Source organism: Uloborus diversus, chromosome 1 (assembly GCF_026930045.1).
Source record: "Uloborus diversus isolate 005 chromosome 1, Udiv.v.3.1, whole genome shotgun sequence".
In the NCBI taxonomy this organism is placed as follows: domain Eukaryota; kingdom Metazoa; phylum Arthropoda; class Arachnida; order Araneae; family Uloboridae; genus Uloborus; species Uloborus diversus.
This window is the reverse complement of record NC_072731.1, coordinates 88,666,372-88,684,214: the sequence shown is the minus strand read 5'-3', so window position 1 is coordinate 88,684,214 and position 17,843 is coordinate 88,666,372. Positions and strand designations below refer to the sequence as shown.

Below are 17,843 nucleotides of genomic sequence, written 5' to 3'. Positions count from 1 at the left end.
CAAAATTTACCACTATAGCTAAAAGAGACTATAACGTAAATGCACAACGTATTGCATGTTATTTATTCATTTTTAAAAATACTGGAATAATTTTTACAAGTTGTGTTTCAACAAACTATAGTGACTTAGTAATTCTCAGATTAGTACAACCACAATTTTTGGACATAATACCATTTTCTTCAAAACTTGTGCCTTATTTACGTTGGTTTCTCACTTTAATCATGGTACCATATGCTTGGTACAAGTCTTGGCTTATTACAAGCTCAGCCACCTACATTTAAAACACCATTTCGGAGGAATTTGACGGTTGCAATATCTGTACACGATTTAAATTCATAATGTTTCTGGTGTTACAATTTTCTATCATTTAATCATTATTTTGTTCAGTATCATATTTGTCAGAGTCAGTAACATATTTTTTTTCCCCTTCGGCAGGCTTCTTTCATTTTTATGGTATCATTAATCATGATACCATATGCTTGGTACAAGTCTTGGCTTATTATAAGCTCAGCCAACTGTATTTAAAACACCATTTTGGAGGAATTTGACGGTTGCAATATCTGTGCACGATTTAAATTAATGATGTTTCTGGTGCTACAATTTTCTATCATTTAATCATTATTTTGATCAGTATCATATTTGTCCCTTCCGGCAGGCTTCTTTCATTTTTATTTTACTATATATCTTATTTGTATTTAACACTAACCTGCTTTCAAATTTTTTAAAAAATTTATATTGCCTTAAGGTATACAAATTCACTCTTTGCTCAGAATATAAAAAAATAATAATAATTTATATTTATAAGAACTATATTAGGAAATACTTAAAATATATATTACATCAATAATGTAGCAATTATCCCTTAAAATACAGAAATAAATTCCACTAAAATTATACTAAAACGCTAAAATATACTTTTATCCTGCCTCTCCCCTCAGAATTTTCGAAAGGAAAGGGTCAATTCTGAAAGAGGAAGTTAAAGCGCAGTATCTGCAGAAATGAATTTTTGAGATATTTGAAGAAACACATTTTGGATTTCGTAAAGGGAAACGTTTAAGTATAACCTTCTTTTCGTCTTTAATTTTCAGCAGAAATTAAACAAGCAATTTTGTACTCGAAAGCGAAAGAACAGAATATGGCAAAAAAGAAAAATTTGCTGATACTACGCTTTTCCTTCCCACGACTGAATGATACGTAATTCATTCCGAGAAGCCAAAGCAACCACAGCTACATACGAAACACATAGCTATAGTTGGAAAATATGTATCTGGGATCTTGAGGCTTAGATAACTTGCCCCCCAAAAAGGTGGTTTGAAATCAATTTACTTTATATCTGCATTGTTTTTACAAAAAAAAAGAAAAAAGAAAAAAAAATACTGTTACATCGTTCCCTTTCATCTCCCTTTCCTACCACACTACACTTTTTCAGGTACATGTAAATACTTATTATTATTATTATTTTTTTTTTTTTTTGTAATTATATCAGGAGGGTCAACTGCCACCTCCTGTCCCCTTAAGTGGTGGGCCTGCTTTCATCACCAATAATATGATTAAGTTTATCTTGATTTAAAGTTGTTCCTTTGGAAACTTTATAAACTTGACAGTGGTTCTTAACCTTGACACAAAGAAATAAAGCAGCGGTGTCTATCTCCTAAAGAAGCGATAGTGCTACCCCCTTAATATATTGAAAACAGCGCAAAAACAAAAGCTTCCTTCAGACGAGAGAAAAGTACCTCTGAAAACAACCCCCTAAAAATTTGAATGGTGCAGTCTGTGCCCGACTCCTCCCCCCCCCCCCCGGTAGTCACCCCTGAGTAAAGAATGAACTTAAAACATTTTTTACTCTCTTTGGTGAAGACCAAAAATGGCGATGAGATGTCTTGTCAGATGCAGATTTTGAATTCGCGGTGTACCTTCCATTTCTGAACGAAACTAGTTAACTTCAGCGATTTTACTTCTAATTTCGGCAGACGTTAAGACCTCATATTTTGATAACGGGGTGACGAGGGTATTAAATTGTTTTCCCATAAACATGTTTTTCGATATACTTTCTAATGCTGCCAATTTGGATTTTTTTCGAATTTTCTTGATAGTGTGGTTTTTGGATAGAATTAAATAATGTTTAGTCACTTGACTTTTTAATTTAGCTGAATGCAATGCACAAATAATTACACATCTTTGGTTTTTGTGTTAAAACTCGTCGGAAAATTTGCTTTTTTTTTCGACATTAAAAAAAAAATCTGTCAAGAACTTCAAATATTATATTTTTTTATAAGATGGCATTTTTTATTTATTTATAGAGCGGAGTTATGTTAATCTGGTAGGAGGAAGTGTTCAAAGCTCTTGGCAGGACAGTTTTTCAAAAATTGCATTAAAATTAAACACTTTCCATCAAATACACTAAAGTGAAAAAAAATCATTAAAGTTCTATTAAAAATAATTCGCCAAGCAAATAAAAAGAACCATTAAACAAAGTTCCACTAAAATGTTTAAAAAATCTGCCAAATCCAATTTTTTTCTTCTCTCCAGCCAAGCGACCATGTTACCGAAACCCTGCCCTTTTCAGAATTATTTCAAGTTTTATGTACGACGTTTAAGAGTTTTTTGTTTTTAAGAAGGTTTCTAATGCTGACTAGGATTTTGTGGGACAATGTCCTTGCTTTAATGATAACATTGGGATAGGTTATTTTTATTTCAAAATGTGTTTTATTGATGCTTTTAGCCTTTTTTTTTTTTTTTTTTTTTTTGATCAAGATGTTAGGAACTATTTCAAAAGATATTTTCAGATGGTGACTAATGTTATTTGAAAATCTTTGCCCTTATTGCACCGGGAATTTTCAGACGCTGATGTTGTTACTCAAATAGTGTTTTAACTGAATGTTTTTCCTTCCTTAATGTACAGTTCTGTGTATAATTAAGCTTATTTAAATGGTATTTTCAGTAAGTCTTTTTCCATATTTTAATTTTAACGGGAATATTACTCTGGTTTTTTCGGTATTTTAAACGGGACCGTCAACGTTATTTAGAGACCGTTGAATTCCATCTGATGGGAATTTTAAGGGACTAATGTTATTACTCTAAAAGAACTTTTTCAGAACTTGATTCCAATTAAAACTTGTAGTGAAAATTGATGCTATTTTGGGATTATTGCCTTAATTCTTGTAGCCTGTTACACTCTATCGGAGCCTTTTCTTTTCAATAATTTAGGTATCCAAGCAGCTCCGTGCACAAACTGCTAGGGATCGGGATTTTAATTTAAATGGTGACTTTTTTTTTAGTAAGTGTTGACTTTTTCAAATGCGAATTTTTAAGAATTTTGCTAGCTTCATTTTAACTCCTATACGCATTCCTGATTTATAGTGTGAGGTTTTTTTTTCTTTTTTTGCAACTATTTCATTTCTGCCTGCGTTGGCTGTTACCTGAATTGTTCGACAAAGTCAACATTCACGCAAGCGAATATTTTGGCGAAAGCCTGCAAAATTATAAAACAGCATAACTTTTACTTTTTTGCAACTACTAGATAACGAAATGCAAGGTTAGTTTTTTCATGTCGATAATCTTCCCCCCCCCCCTAAGCAAGTCCTTACAAACGATAATATATACTCTTATATCTAATTTCGTAAACTCGATCATTTAAGTTAATCTTCTGAAGTCATTTTTTACGGAAGATTCCAAAGCATTTCAAACAGTTCAAAAGAAGACAAGTCATGTAAGCTTTAGGGATTACAAACTTCTTTCGTTAGTCTCTCGAGAAATTCCTGGGCCCAACAAATCTCATTTTTTTCCAATTTAGGAGTCAAATATTTACTCCCACTTTGAGTCCGCTTAGAGCCTAGAACGATAAGAACGCTTAAAGAAAAAGGAAGCCAAGGCTGCGCGGATCATCTTTCTTAAAAACTGACTCAGGATTTCTTCGCTGAAGTTTTTTTTTAGTCGCTTCAAATAAAGGAAATATCACTAAACGCTAAAATAAGCATTTTCGCATTCTCTAAATTATATAAAGAGAAGATTGAGGTTTTAACCATGGGTACTTTCAGTTATGAGTTATTAGATCGTGAATGATTATGTTAAAACCGTTGAAAAGTCATTTGTGCAAGAACACAATTTAACATTCGTGAGACCATTAGACGGTTTAAAATTCTCTGTTGTGATGTTTCTTTCGGGAAATTTTGTAACAAAATATTATTTTGTGTTGGCAAAAATTTAACTTGTCTTTTTACCCTTTCAAGATTATTATGAGGCGCATGTGTCTCTCAAGTTTCATTACTTTATAAAACAAAAATGTTAATGACAAATACTGTTAATTTTAAAAAGAAAAAAAAGTTGTTGTTTAAAAGTTTTTTTTTTTTTTTTTGAGCTTCTCAAATTTTATATTCTATAGAAAGCTTAAGGTCAATTTTAACGGTTTTCTGAACATCCTACTTCAAATTACACCTTTATTAATAATTTTCCAACAAATGATTACAATGACTGTATTCCTGCTATCGTCATCGTTCGAATTTGAGACCGTAGATTAGGGGCGATTAGGTTTTCAATCTCGCGGAGCAAGTTGGTGTAGAATGTCCCCTTAACGGTTAAAAAAAAAAAGTCAACTCGAAGTCTCACAACTTGAATATTGCTTCAACTCGAAGTTTTCATTGGATCCCAAAGTCTAAAGAAGGCTGTGGGAGCTTCCCATAACTCGAGCTAATTAGTCGGTTTCTTGTGACTTCGTGTTATCGTGAATTGACTGTACCGTAAAAGTATAAAGTAACTCGCAATTTGAAAACCTCGATGCAAGAATTGCATTGAGCAGTAACCAAAGAGCAAATTATGTGTTTACAACATGACATTTAGTAACTACATTTAAATATATCGTAAAGTTTGTGACTGACCTTCAGTACAAACACATGTTTTGGGGTTGTAAGGAATCCTTTTCATTAATGCAAAGATATGTGGTTATGTATTTAAGAAAAAGCTCTTATCGAATAAATCATAAACTTTTTTCTTTGAATAAGAAAATGACGTCCTTGAATCTTTGAAACATGTGTCAGCAATTTTATTGATTTTGTGCTTAGAAGTAAACCCTTAAGACCAGGTCGTCTAAGTAAATTACAATGACCTTATGCACAAGATCGGCGTGGGAGTCCTTTAAAACTTACTAAAGTCGAATAAACTAACAATAAATGATTTTCTTAAATACCGTAAACAAAATTATTGCACGTTGAGATAGTGGCAAAATGGAACAAAAAACTCAGAGATTGAAAAGTTATAATTTTTGGGACCTAAAAAAGCAATTAGGCTTTTGGTTGCGGGTTTCAAACCCATGGTCCAAACATGGAGTGTAGAGATTTTCTGCATAACGTCATCAGCATTCATGGGTTTTATCTATAGGGGGACCGAGATTCAACATTTGGATATGTGTCTTTAACATACATGCCTTAATGGGCACGTTTTAGATACGTTGCCAAATCGATAGATCTCACAAGGTCTACAAAAGGCTGTGGCCTTTTTGCATCTGCTTTGGAAAATGAATGTTATTGATTATTAAATTTCATTACGTTATGTATTTATACTTTTGTTTTTACGCTCAACTATGTTTAATCATTGAAACTTTTATTTCATGAAACACGACGAGCAGCTGGGGGGGGGGGGAGAAGCTCTGAATGGTTCAAAAGACCTGTATCTTAAGTAAGTTTTTAGACATGATAAGAAGAAAAACCCCACAGATCAATAATTGCCCGAGGCTCAAACAATACTTTAAAATAATTATTAGATAATTTTGAAGTTAGTATTTGAAGAAAAAGATAAGAATAAAAAAATTATAATTGAACTCACTCCTGTTTCAGAATATACTCTTTGGTAAAAGGATCTTTAGAACTTAAAAAAAAATCCCACAAACAGGGAGATTGAATGGATTGAAAAAATAATATGGTTTGAAAGAAACGTTTTAATTAATATACGGTTTTGTATTGCACGAAAAAATGAATTTAATTTAAAGAAATCCAAAATTCCACAAATGTTTAATTAAAATGCAAGTACCTCTTTTCATTACAAGAAAATTAGAAGACAGTAGTTTTGAAGCAATATTCATATTTCTCTTTTTTGGCACACAAACCACAGACTATTTAATTTCTGTCAAGGAACAATATGCCATAGGTTAGTTTTTTAATTAAGGATCATATATTTGTTTTAACAATGCAAACAAAAGAAAATAAATGCAGTAGATAATTGAAAAACAGGGTGCAATATAAAAAAATTCAGTTTCAAAATTTGTGTTTCATTTTTTTAAGGGAAGAAAAATACGATTAATATGTTTTTTTTTTCGTTTTCTTTTCACTTTTTTATATAGAAAGAAAGCTGAACGATAACTGTGTAGTACGGAAATTTAAACATCCGCTGAAAAGTATTTCATGAAATATTAAGTCACTCATTAAACGGTTATTCCATTAATTATCTAATAAAAATCTAATAAAATCCTGAAAAAGTATTGACCTCATGCACTCAACAAAATATTAACGTAGACAAATCCATACTAATTTCATAAATGAGCCTGCTTTCAAAAACTGGCTTTTAAAAATACTTTTAAAATCCAGAATGTAAAAGTAGCACCGCATATAGACTTTAAATGACTTAAATTAACTATCCGATAAAAGGATCAAGACTTACATTATTTATTGACAGTAGATGTAAGATTGTCTAAATTAAAGTTTTATTGCCTGGTTTTCTTTAAGGTGTTACCAGATGCAATGTGTTTTTTTATTTTCAAATGGCAGTAAGAGAGTGGACGATATACAGCACAGAAAATGTTCGGACACAAACAAAAACGATATTATTAAGGAATTTTGTATTTTATGAAAGATAAACTAATCTCATATATTGCTGTACTATTTCAGCAACTACTGTTATTTTGAAGCTGGACACGTTATGTTATCCTTCTTGTTCCAAAGCAAAATATTCTTGATGCTTTCATTAATAGCTTGTGTACAAACGGTTTAAATATGTATAAATAATTCAATAAAAAAATTATATTCAACTAATGGTAAGAATGAAAATTGAAACTATTTCAACGTGTTAAACATTATTTTTTCTATTTTCTTGATACTTGCACATATAGAAGGATGCAACATCTACTATAAATCTTGCAACATGAAGATGTTTATGTTACTGTAATTTAGAGATGACAAACGTTTCAGGCGAGCTTTTTTACAGTGGTAGAATGGCGCTGACGTATAAAGCTCTTTTGCGTGTTTTTTGTTCTTATTTATGTCAGTAAATGTTTAGCACATGATTTGGAGTGTCTTCCAACCAAATTAGATGTCATTATGACCCATACCACGCTCTTCTCGACGCTAAGAGTTAGGTTATATTTCTTCAGCTCTGCATGAGATTGAATATTTCAAAATAAGGTAGCCAATCACTGTACTAAGCTTTTCTCAAGCATAGTTCTACTTTTGTTTACCAAGAAAAATCAATTCTTCTCCTTAATCATTAGTATATTTGTACTTTGGCTTAATTTATTTTTAGGACATATTTGAAAACAAAAAGAAAACTAATTTTGACTCAACTGATCCAGTGCTCAAGACACAACTAAAAGGTAGTTGTGTCTTGTGCACAACAGTTCGTTCAGTACAGTTCGTTCAAGAAAAATAATATAGGAAAAATCTAAGTCATTTTGCGCATAGTATATTTTACACTTACAAGAATTCCTTAAAAACATACATTTGTAATATTTGTACCTCAGAGCCAGATTAACGTATGTCATATAACCGCTTCTTTACAGAAGAGAGGGAAAACGTTTGCCTAGTACATTTAAAGAATGGGACTTGCTCGCTTTTAAAACTGGTTAATAATTACCAAACTTTTTTTAAAAGAATTACTTTCATATGGTTCGATGCAGATTAAGATTCTACATGCAGTGCACTAATAAGCAGAACATCGCAATTTTTGGACTTACGATAGTCTGCTTCTAAGGTACTGATATTTCACCAGAAAAAAAGAGAAAGAATAATCCTAACATAAAAGACACTGCTCTCGTTAGAGTAGATATATTTTAGCAACATACTCGCCAATATTTATTTCTCCACAAAAAGAAAAAAAAAATCTTAACTCACGCAAAATAATACTCTTAAAAACACTGTTATCGAAACGAAAAGTAATTTAAGGAATTTTTTTTCACCTATAACCATGACTTTCTTAACCCTTTGACGCAGATGGGACACCGGTGTCCCTTTTATACATAATTTTTCTGACGCTCTATTTATACGTTAAAATATAATTTTATATTTTTTAATAATAAAAAACAGTCTAATTATTACTCTTAAAATTTTTTTAAGTAATCGGAATTTTTTTTGTACTTGAATAAAAAATTCAAAAAATGTAGTATGAATTTTTTTTTTCACTCACATTTAAAAATTTGTCAATAATTGATTTCTTAATCTAAAGAAATTTCAAGAATGAATTACTGTTTCATGTAGATCTAAGTAACTGAAAAGTAGTGTGATTTCAAAAAATTATTGTTTAGAACTGAGCCACGAGGCCAGACTTCCCAAGGGACACATGCGTCCCTATCTGCGATAAGCTACCAGACCGCCCTGCGAGCGAGCACGTGTGAAATAGTTTGGGAGATAGTATTCATTCCTTCTATTCAGGGATACAATAGGCAAGAATAGTCTCTTTCTGTTACAATGGCTCCTGATAAAGGATTTGAAGGTCACATTTGAGGTTAGTATTTGCAATTTGAGCATTTGCAGGTAGGTTGATCAGCATTCTGTGTTCAGCGAATTTTCTGTAAACAGCTAAAATGGCGTGCAGTAAATATCGTCGTTCAAGGCATTTTGAACTAACACAAGAACAAATTAATGCAATATTGTTTGCGGAAAGCAGTGGCAGTGAATGTGATGATTTAGATGATGAAGATACCGAGTTTTTGGAAAGCGATATCGTTAATTTAGATAATGGTGATCATGAAAAAACTCTTGTCATTATTGATGGTGCAAAAGTGAAAAATACTACTGAAAATGAAGAAGTGGAGGTAGTGCCAGAGACGGAAAAAGATGTGGAAAGAGCATCAAAGAGGAAAAGGAATGCTACGTTTCAAAAACCAAGTTGCAAGAGAGGAAAAAAACAAAACAGAAGCTATAAGAGAAGGAAGAAAGAAGAAAAGAAGGTTGTTTGGTCAAAAGAAATAGATCCCGTTTTTTTACCGAAACCTGACATCGAAATAGAATGGTGCAAATTAAAATTACTGTCTCTGACTGAACACTCATCAGAAGCAGATACATTTCTCGCAGTTTCTAACTTAAAATCTTTAGTTGAAGAAATAATTGTCCCCCAAACAAATCTGTATGCTCATCAGAAGGGTGAACTATTTGAAACTTCATCCCAGGAGATATATGCATATCTAGGAATATGTTATGTTATGGGGTATCACGTCCTTCCTAATTTAAGAGATTATTGGTCCACTGACGAAGATTTGAGAGTTTCACTGATTGCAAGAACAATGACTTATGAAAGATTTACTGAAATAAGAAGGTTTTTGCATTTTAATGATAATGAGAAGAATACTCCCAATATAGATGACGAAAATCGTGACAGAGCATTTAAAATTCGCCCGTTGATAGAGCATTTCAATAAAGCTGTTCAGGAGGCAGTTGAGCCGGAGGAATGTATGTCTATTGACGAACATATGATCAAATTTAGAGGCCATAATATTATGCGCCAATATGTAAAAAATAAGCCAATTCGATGGGGATTCAAAATGTGGTCTCGGTGTGGATCAAAGAACGGATATTTGTACGAGTTTGATATGTACACTGGAAAGAAAAAAGAAGCTGAATATGGGCTTGGTGCATCTGTTGTTCTTCAGCTATCTGAAAAGTTGAATGGCACATGTGCCAAATTGTTCTTTGACAATTTTTTTACGAGTTTTGAGCTGCTAAAGGTTCTCAAAGAGAACAAAGTATTTGCTTGCGGTACCATTCGGTGTGATCGAAAAGATTTACCGATAGATTTGAAAAAAGACAGAGAAATGAATCGAGGCGAAATCGACTGCAGGCAAGCCGAAGGAATATACGTCGTAAAATGGATGGATAATAGGTCTGTCTTGCTCCTTAGTACGATGAGAAGACCCGATGAAATTGTGACAGTCAAGCGCAGAGAAAAAGGAAAAGTGGAAAAAAAAAGTGTAACATGCCCAGCAGTCATAAATGACTATAACAATTTCATGGGTGGTGTGGACATTATGGACCAAAAGAAAGTTTCATATGGAATCGATAGAGGCTCAAGGTATAAGTACTATTTGCGCCCATTTCATGACATATTGGACATAGCGGTGAATAACGCTTACGTTATTTTCCAAAAGTTGAATCCCTCAACAAAAGAGAAGAGTATCACCTTTCGGCGAAAAATTGCACTCGCATTGATAGGGGATTTTTCGAGCCGGAAACACAACTTACATTCATATTCAAACCGTCATCGCATGTCTCAACAACTCAGTGCACACAATGAAAGTTCCAAGAGACACTTACCAGATACTTCAGAGGTGAGAAAGAGATGCAAAAACTGTTCGGAAAAAAAAGTTGAGAACAGAACAAATATTTTTTGCACTTTTTGTAATATGCATTTCTGCCTTACCACAAGCAGAAATTGTTTCAAGGAATTCCATGAAAAATAAATGGTATGTATAGAAATTATTTATGTTTGGTGGTTCCTTTTTGTCCTCAAACTTAGGTAGTAAAATTTTTATGCTTTTTTTTGCTTCCATGGTGAAGACTGGAACATCATTGACCAGTAAAATTTAAATCTTTGACGCAGAAAGGGGCACGGGCGTCCCAATAAGACTTTACCCTTAACGCAGAAAGGGACACCGGTGTCCCATGCTGTATTTCATAACGAAAAAATATTAAATTTCTAAAAAACATATTTTTCACTTATTTTGATCTAAATTAATACAAAATAATGAAAAAAGTATGAAAAATGTTTTTATTGCAAATTCTGCTTCAAAGGGTTAAATAACAACTCCTCTTACATAATAAAACTATTTCCAAATAAATTAGATTATCTTTAAAACAATTTCCATTGAGGTTTCTGAGCAACCAGGCTTAATATAAACTTCTTTTGTGACTGTCTCAAAATCCGTACTCTGAAAAGCAGCTTTTCACGCATCTCAACTTATCTCTAGCAGCTCTTTCTTCGAAATCACCTAAATTCAAGCTGCGATGGTCAAATATTTGCTTTCACTCTTCACATCCAACAAAGGTTTGACGCCTCATCGAGCGCCCTATAAAAGCTCAAGAGAGGATGAGGGAAGAAAAGAGGAAATTGATCATACAAAACATGCTTCTTTGAATTTCTCTACTGTTTAAAGCAATTTCCATTAGCTAAAGCACTCGCAGTCTTTGGATATTCTTGATTTGAGTTTGTGTGTGTTTACAGAGTTTGTTTGTTTTGCGATCGAGCCAGATATAATTTAACTGCGCTTTTGCGAAATATTGTGATTTCTGCAGACAATGCTAAAATTGTTGATGGATAGTTTTAAAGTTTATTTGATGCTTTTGAATTAAGCTAAATGTTTATGGACAATATTCTTCACAAATCTCTCTCTCTCTCTCTCTCTGATATTTTTTTCTCTCTTATTCAAAAAGGAATTATTATATTGCAATGATAAAAGAAGTTTAAAAAAACCTGCAATAGATAGGAAACAACATTGAAGACATAAACGGTTTTAATAAACTTTACTAGAAAACATCAACGACAATCTTCTACGTTTATTATAAATGTTACATATGTTTTGAAACTCACCAATTCAGTAAAAGAGGAAATCTTTGAAACAAAAAGAAAATTCTAAATTGTTTTCCACGTAGAAAATACAGAAATCGTAAACTTACGAGCTTCTGAGTAAGTTTTGTGCAAAACGTTAAAAAAGTATGAAATTGTCGTGAATAATGTTCGTTTAGCATATTAAACATCATATAAGAAATCCGAAACATATGTAAATGAGATTTCATCATAAATAAAAATGTTGATAAAAATGATTTCCTGCAAACTATACTAGTAGTTCTTTTTTTTTGGGGGGGGGGGGGCGCCAAATCTTTTTTTTTTTTTTTTTTTTGAAGCATGTTTAGATTAGAATGACCATAAATATTCCAGCGCAGAATGAGTAGTAAAGCTCCAGTGCCATAGCGCGAACGCTGTAGATAAACGTTCTTTATCCTTTTCAGTCTATCCATTATGTCTCTAGTAGGGTTTCCAATCCCGCGGGATCCCGGGGGATTGACTTTATTTTTCAAAAAATGAAATTTTTATGACAGAAAAAATAGTGCTTTTTAGAATGGACTGCTTCTATTACTTGAATTAGTAGTCTTCTTGAATTCCGTACAACAATTGTAAAGAACTACAAAGTCAGATCCTAATTAGCAACTATCGTTTTATAAGCAAAAGTACGCCGCTCGAATTGGGATGGTAAAGGATTTTTACTCTGCAAATAATGCGCTTGATGAAAACACGTGCTGTGGCTCCGCTTCAGTTGGTTTTACTAAAATTAAGAAATTGTGGACAGTTAGAAAAAGATCCGCATTAACTTTATTACCTTCCGAAATATATTTCTCTTTTTTTATGATGTGTTTTTGCACAATTTCGGACAAAAACGATGTCTGTTGGATATGTGTTTTGCTGTACCATGCTGCTGTAGTCCATTTAATTGTATGTAACGCATTTACCGCGATGTAATATCACATAATCGAATTGCGACAACCACAAAAATATTGTCACGGAGTTTCATTGGTTCTAAACAATTTAATAAACCTACACTCACCATCGCGTTGAAAATCTATTTAAGATTGGATGTCATTTTGTCCACCATCAAAAAGTACTCTCATCAAGAGGATTGTGATTTGTTGAGTATACTGGACTATGATGAAATTTTATTTCAATTATTGTCGTTGTTAAGAAAAAAAAAAACATGTAATCAGTCTATAGTATTAAGAACGTGAAGAAAATATATTAAAATGTTTATAAATACACACCCACACGTCTTGAAATAATGGACAGTATACCCTTTATAGAAATAACAAAATAATTTAAATGTTTATAGCAGTAATAACCGCACTAAAAAACGACTCATATTCGATGGGAACCATCTAGCACATGACCTACAAAGCTAATCCTCATAGTTATCTATTGCATTCAAAAAAAAAAAAACATAAAGGGTTTCAAGGGGGAAAAAAGCAAATTGCATGGACATTTTTCACGTTTTCATCAAGAATTAAAGCAAACGCTCTTTACCAGACATATTTTCATCAATAAGCTTAGTGTTGAAAAGAGAGTTAATTGTAATTCTGATTTAGTGTCGGAAATTTTTGAAGTAACTATCTGCATGTGAGTGCTTTGAAATTTTGCCCCGAAAACATTCGTGTGACGGAAGTAGAAGTAACATAGTTGTTTTTTGTGACGAAAAGTCGCACAAACATGCGTTCTTCTCGTTTACTTTCTTTCTCGTCAGCCGGGGTTGCGTACATTGCGTTGAGGCGGTGTGTCGATCACTGAGTACAGCTCTTGTTTATCAACACAGTATCCGTTGAAACACTTGTATATAACCAACCTATTTCGAGTATTGTTTAGTGTTTCCGTTGTTTATACTCTGTTTTCTTCATTAAAAATGAATAAAGCATAAGTATATTTTACTGTTTTCGCGTTTCTATTTTCATCAATAATATTGGCAACTTTGCAGTGAATATGCTTTAGACAGGTTCAAAAATAACAAGAGCGTGTCGTGACAGAAATTATGATGGTTAATTGACTGTTCAGAATGTTAAAAATAATACGTCATGGGACAACAACTGATGCAGTTTTCAAACGGTTCTTAGAACATTTAGAATCAGGAGTCGCTATTTATTTTATTTACCATAAGCCGATAATTTTTCTTCTTGAGAACGAAGACGATATGCACAGTAACACATATGTTTAAAATTTTATGCAAATAACTGAATAATAAACACAATGTGTATAATATTCAAAAGTGATTGATGAATAATATGTTTCTCTGTAATACCAAAATTTTATTTCTATGGTGACTTTACAACAAAATTTGTTTTTTAGGAGTTTTTAGCGTCTTTATTTTTTTTTCTTTTCATCTAAAAAGTGTATTTATTTTGCACTTTAAGGTACGTTTTCTCTTTTCACAAAATAAATTTCGTAAATTTAAAATGCAGTTTTAACACTATCATAACGCAGACAATAGTTGTAACATACTGTTTGATCGTCCATCAAATACACCAAATTGAGTTTGCAATGGGATCAATCACTGTTACTTGTAGCAACCGGAACCGCTATTGATGCTTTCTAAAAATTAAAAAAAAAAATGATGAAACATTTTTATGCGTATGATTTGTGTATTATCTTGAAAAAAGGAGAGTCAAGATTTCCAACTTGATTGCGTATTATTAGTTTTGATCAAATTTTAAGGGGGGAGGAGAGATGGATAGTATTTGTTTTGTCTTCTCGTTTCTGTAATTTCTTCATAAGTGATAAAGTTATATACAAATTCTGAAACACTAGTATTTTATTTTTTATTGTAACCTCAATTTCAAAAAATTAAAAAAAAAAATCCTAGCCTTTAAATGATAGGCGATAGAGTAAAGCCATCAAACATTCTGGACAACTTTTTCTACAAAGACAAATCTTTGGAAGCGTGGAAGTAAAGGGAAAGATCTTTATACAGCATTATTTCACTTCTCTTAACTTATCTCAGCTGTCTTACGTTTCGTGATTTTACTTTCAAAAAGTAAGGTTTAAATATTTGACTTCACTCTTCGGGTAACAGGTTTTGCGCATGACTGAATAAACCACAGAAGAGAAAATCAAAATCCGAATTGAAGCATGACGGATCGGAGGAAACAGGTTGGCAAATCTTTTGAGTTTTGCTGATGTTTCTGAAAGTTTTGTTTTCGAAAAGCTTTCATTTACTCATCAGAAAAATTAGAATTTATCTTTTATTGTGTATTTGACTAAAGGAAGATACTAGTTAATGATAAAAATAAAATTATTTGAGCTTCGTGATTTATTTCTTCTTTTCTTGTATTTGTTGTTAGAAAATATTTTTTCAGGTACGCAAAGATTTCAAAACCATCATTAAGATATTTTGCATTCAGGAAACTTACATGGCATTGGTTTTTATTGCGATACGTATGTAATAGGGTGGCAAAAAAAATCAATCTTTTTTTTTTTTTTCGAGACGGCATAGCAAGGAAAATTTGCCATTGAGGAGGACCAAAAAAAAAAGAAAGAATGACATCGGATAGTATTTTTCTATTCCGCAATAAGCCTGAAATTTGAAAAAAATTGACCGTTTCCTTGTAATCATTAAAAACATTTACTTTAGTGTTTTTTAAATTACGTTAATACAAAAACGTTACAAAAGATACAACCAACTATTTGAGAAAAACAATTACTTTTTCTGCTTACAAATACTTTTCAAAATTGAAAAAATCATATAAAAATGTCTAAAATGTGCTATATTTTAGCAAATTTGTAAATTTAAAGCACATTTTTAGCACTTATTAAGTCTCCGCAGCGAAATTAAATTGCGTATAATTCTGGAAAACAACTTGTTACGGAAGAAACTGATAGTTCGCAGTTTGATTAGCATTTTAACCATGAAAACCATGCTGCATTAAACACATTAGTAAGCTGTTACTTTCAAAATTCCATTTTTTTTTTTTTTTTTTTTGATAAAGTCTCTTGACTTTAAAGAAAGATTATAAGATATCTTCTCGAAAGTGTCTTCTGATTAAATCCCTATCTTTTTTTTTTTTTTGCACATTTTTTTCCCAATTTTCAATGGTCGTTGCGCAGTATTTTTCAGTTTCAGCATGTTTTGGTTCAGTTTAATAATCACCAATCAGAACTTCCGTACTCGATAGCAACTCGAAAATAAAAATTTCATTTTCTACTCACGCCCTGCCCCTCAGGTTGAAACTGAGGTGTACACTACTTCTTAAACAGGAAATAAGTCTTCAGAACAACTGTTACGGATCCTTAAATTTGTGTTAATGTATTTTAAAATTTATGATTTATTTATTTATTTATTTTTTCAAAAGCATTTTTTGTCAATACTAATGGATTAGAGAAATCTAAAATTAAACTGTATATAGAAAGATTAATTACTTTTCTTGGATAGATAATACCGTTGCATGAAATAAAAAAATCGATTGAAGTATTTTATCTTAAATTAAAAAACGCTACTTTTTTTTGAAATTTCATGCTTTTTGACGGACTACAAGATACAATCCGATTGCAATAACTCGCATTTATTTTTTAAATCTTCACAAATGGCATCTATTATGTCCAACAGCATAAGAAAAAAAATTGTCGCAAAAGTGTAAAAAAGATCGCAAAGAAACCGTGAAATTCCTCTTTTGTTTCCGCGCTTTCAGGTTTGTTGCGCAATTAGAAGATATTTTTCGACTCAATGTTTCGTTTTTATTTTTTTAATATTTACCAATTGCAAAGTTTCCTCACTCTAGCGACTCCTTGTTTTTTTTTTTTTTTTCTTTCTTTTTTTCTCTCCACCCTAGTGTAGGGGAGTGTAGGAATACTTGATTCCTCAGGAGACTTGTTCTCCTTTCGTAATGGCGACACTGCTGTTACACACAGTACACTGGCAAAAAATACTGAGCTGCCATGGTAGGGCTTCCACTCTAACCAACATAATGCTGAAAAACAAAGGAGAGCGCACTCTTTCAGACGACTCTATTTTGTAAAAGAATGAAAATAGTGCTAAAAATTTATTTCGCTTAAAAAAAAATGTCCACTTCAAAAATTATTCCTCAAAATATTATGGTCACACATTTAAGAAAATTTCCTAAATTTTATTTGAGGAAGGAAGAGAGGCAGAGAATATACCAAAATGTAAATCATAAGTGTAATATTTTATTAGTTATCTGCTCCTGGAACGTAAACGTAGTAAATTTGCCTAGAATCTTGCAGAAAAGGCTTCGATACGCTCTAAAACATATGAACAGTAAGTCCTTAAATTCCTTCGCATATTCACTTGTATCGTTTACACACTTGTAATTTTGTCACTTGTTTCTTTTGAGTTAAAAAATAATAATAAACTGCGTTTTTCATGTTTTCCAAAAAAAAAAAAAATCAAATTCAACAAATAGTTAGTTTTAAAATATTTATGGAAACATTTTGTTTTTCAATCTAGTGAATTATAAATTTATTCTACAACTACATTAATAATGTATTCAAATCTCTTATAATCTTAGTTTTTCTACAAAAGGACTAAGAACGTGCTTGGATACCTTTACAGAAAAACACAGACTGTTCTAATGTTATTTGCCTGCAGAAGCATAGCTAGTAAAAGTATATTTTTTGAAATAACAATTAATTTAAAAAATATAACCAAACTAAAATTTTGGTTACGAAAGCATCAACTGTTTAAATTGAACACTTTAATGAATTACTATTCAAATCATTCCTGGAATTAATATTATTTATTCTTGATTTCGATTTTCGAAGAAGTCAATTTCCACTAATGGTGACTCAAACTGATTAAGTCGTAGTTTTAAGCAAAACTCTATCCTTATGGGTGATAAGGGAAAAACGAACATTTAATCGGAAAGTTCCTTTGTTAAATTTGTGAAACCATTAAAGAAATTGTCGGCAAATCTTTCGTTACCAGGAATTCTTTTCGGTGAGAATCGTTTATTGATCGCGATGAGAGAAAACAGTAGAATAATTTGAGAATGAAAAATGTTTACAGCATTTTCTTTCAGTCAATAGTTTTTATTCATTTGCATTAGAAACACTTCAAAATGCTTCATTTTTCATTATGGCTGCACATACATTTTAATATTTAA

The 17,843-nt window shown here is 31.8% G+C and overlaps 1 protein-coding gene across 1 annotated transcript in view; it reads left to right on the top strand.

Annotated features, from left to right (window-relative positions):
• LOC129230057 (neuroligin-4, X-linked-like) overlaps positions 1-17,843 on the top strand; it is a 113,789-nt gene that overhangs the window by 14,874 nt on the left and 81,072 nt on the right. The window contains exon 2 of the mRNA XM_054864481.1: positions 8,866-9,089. Within this exon, the coding sequence (XP_054720456.1) occupies positions 8,866-9,089 (224 nt within the window). The remainder of the gene's footprint in view (positions 1-8,865; positions 9,090-17,843) is intronic.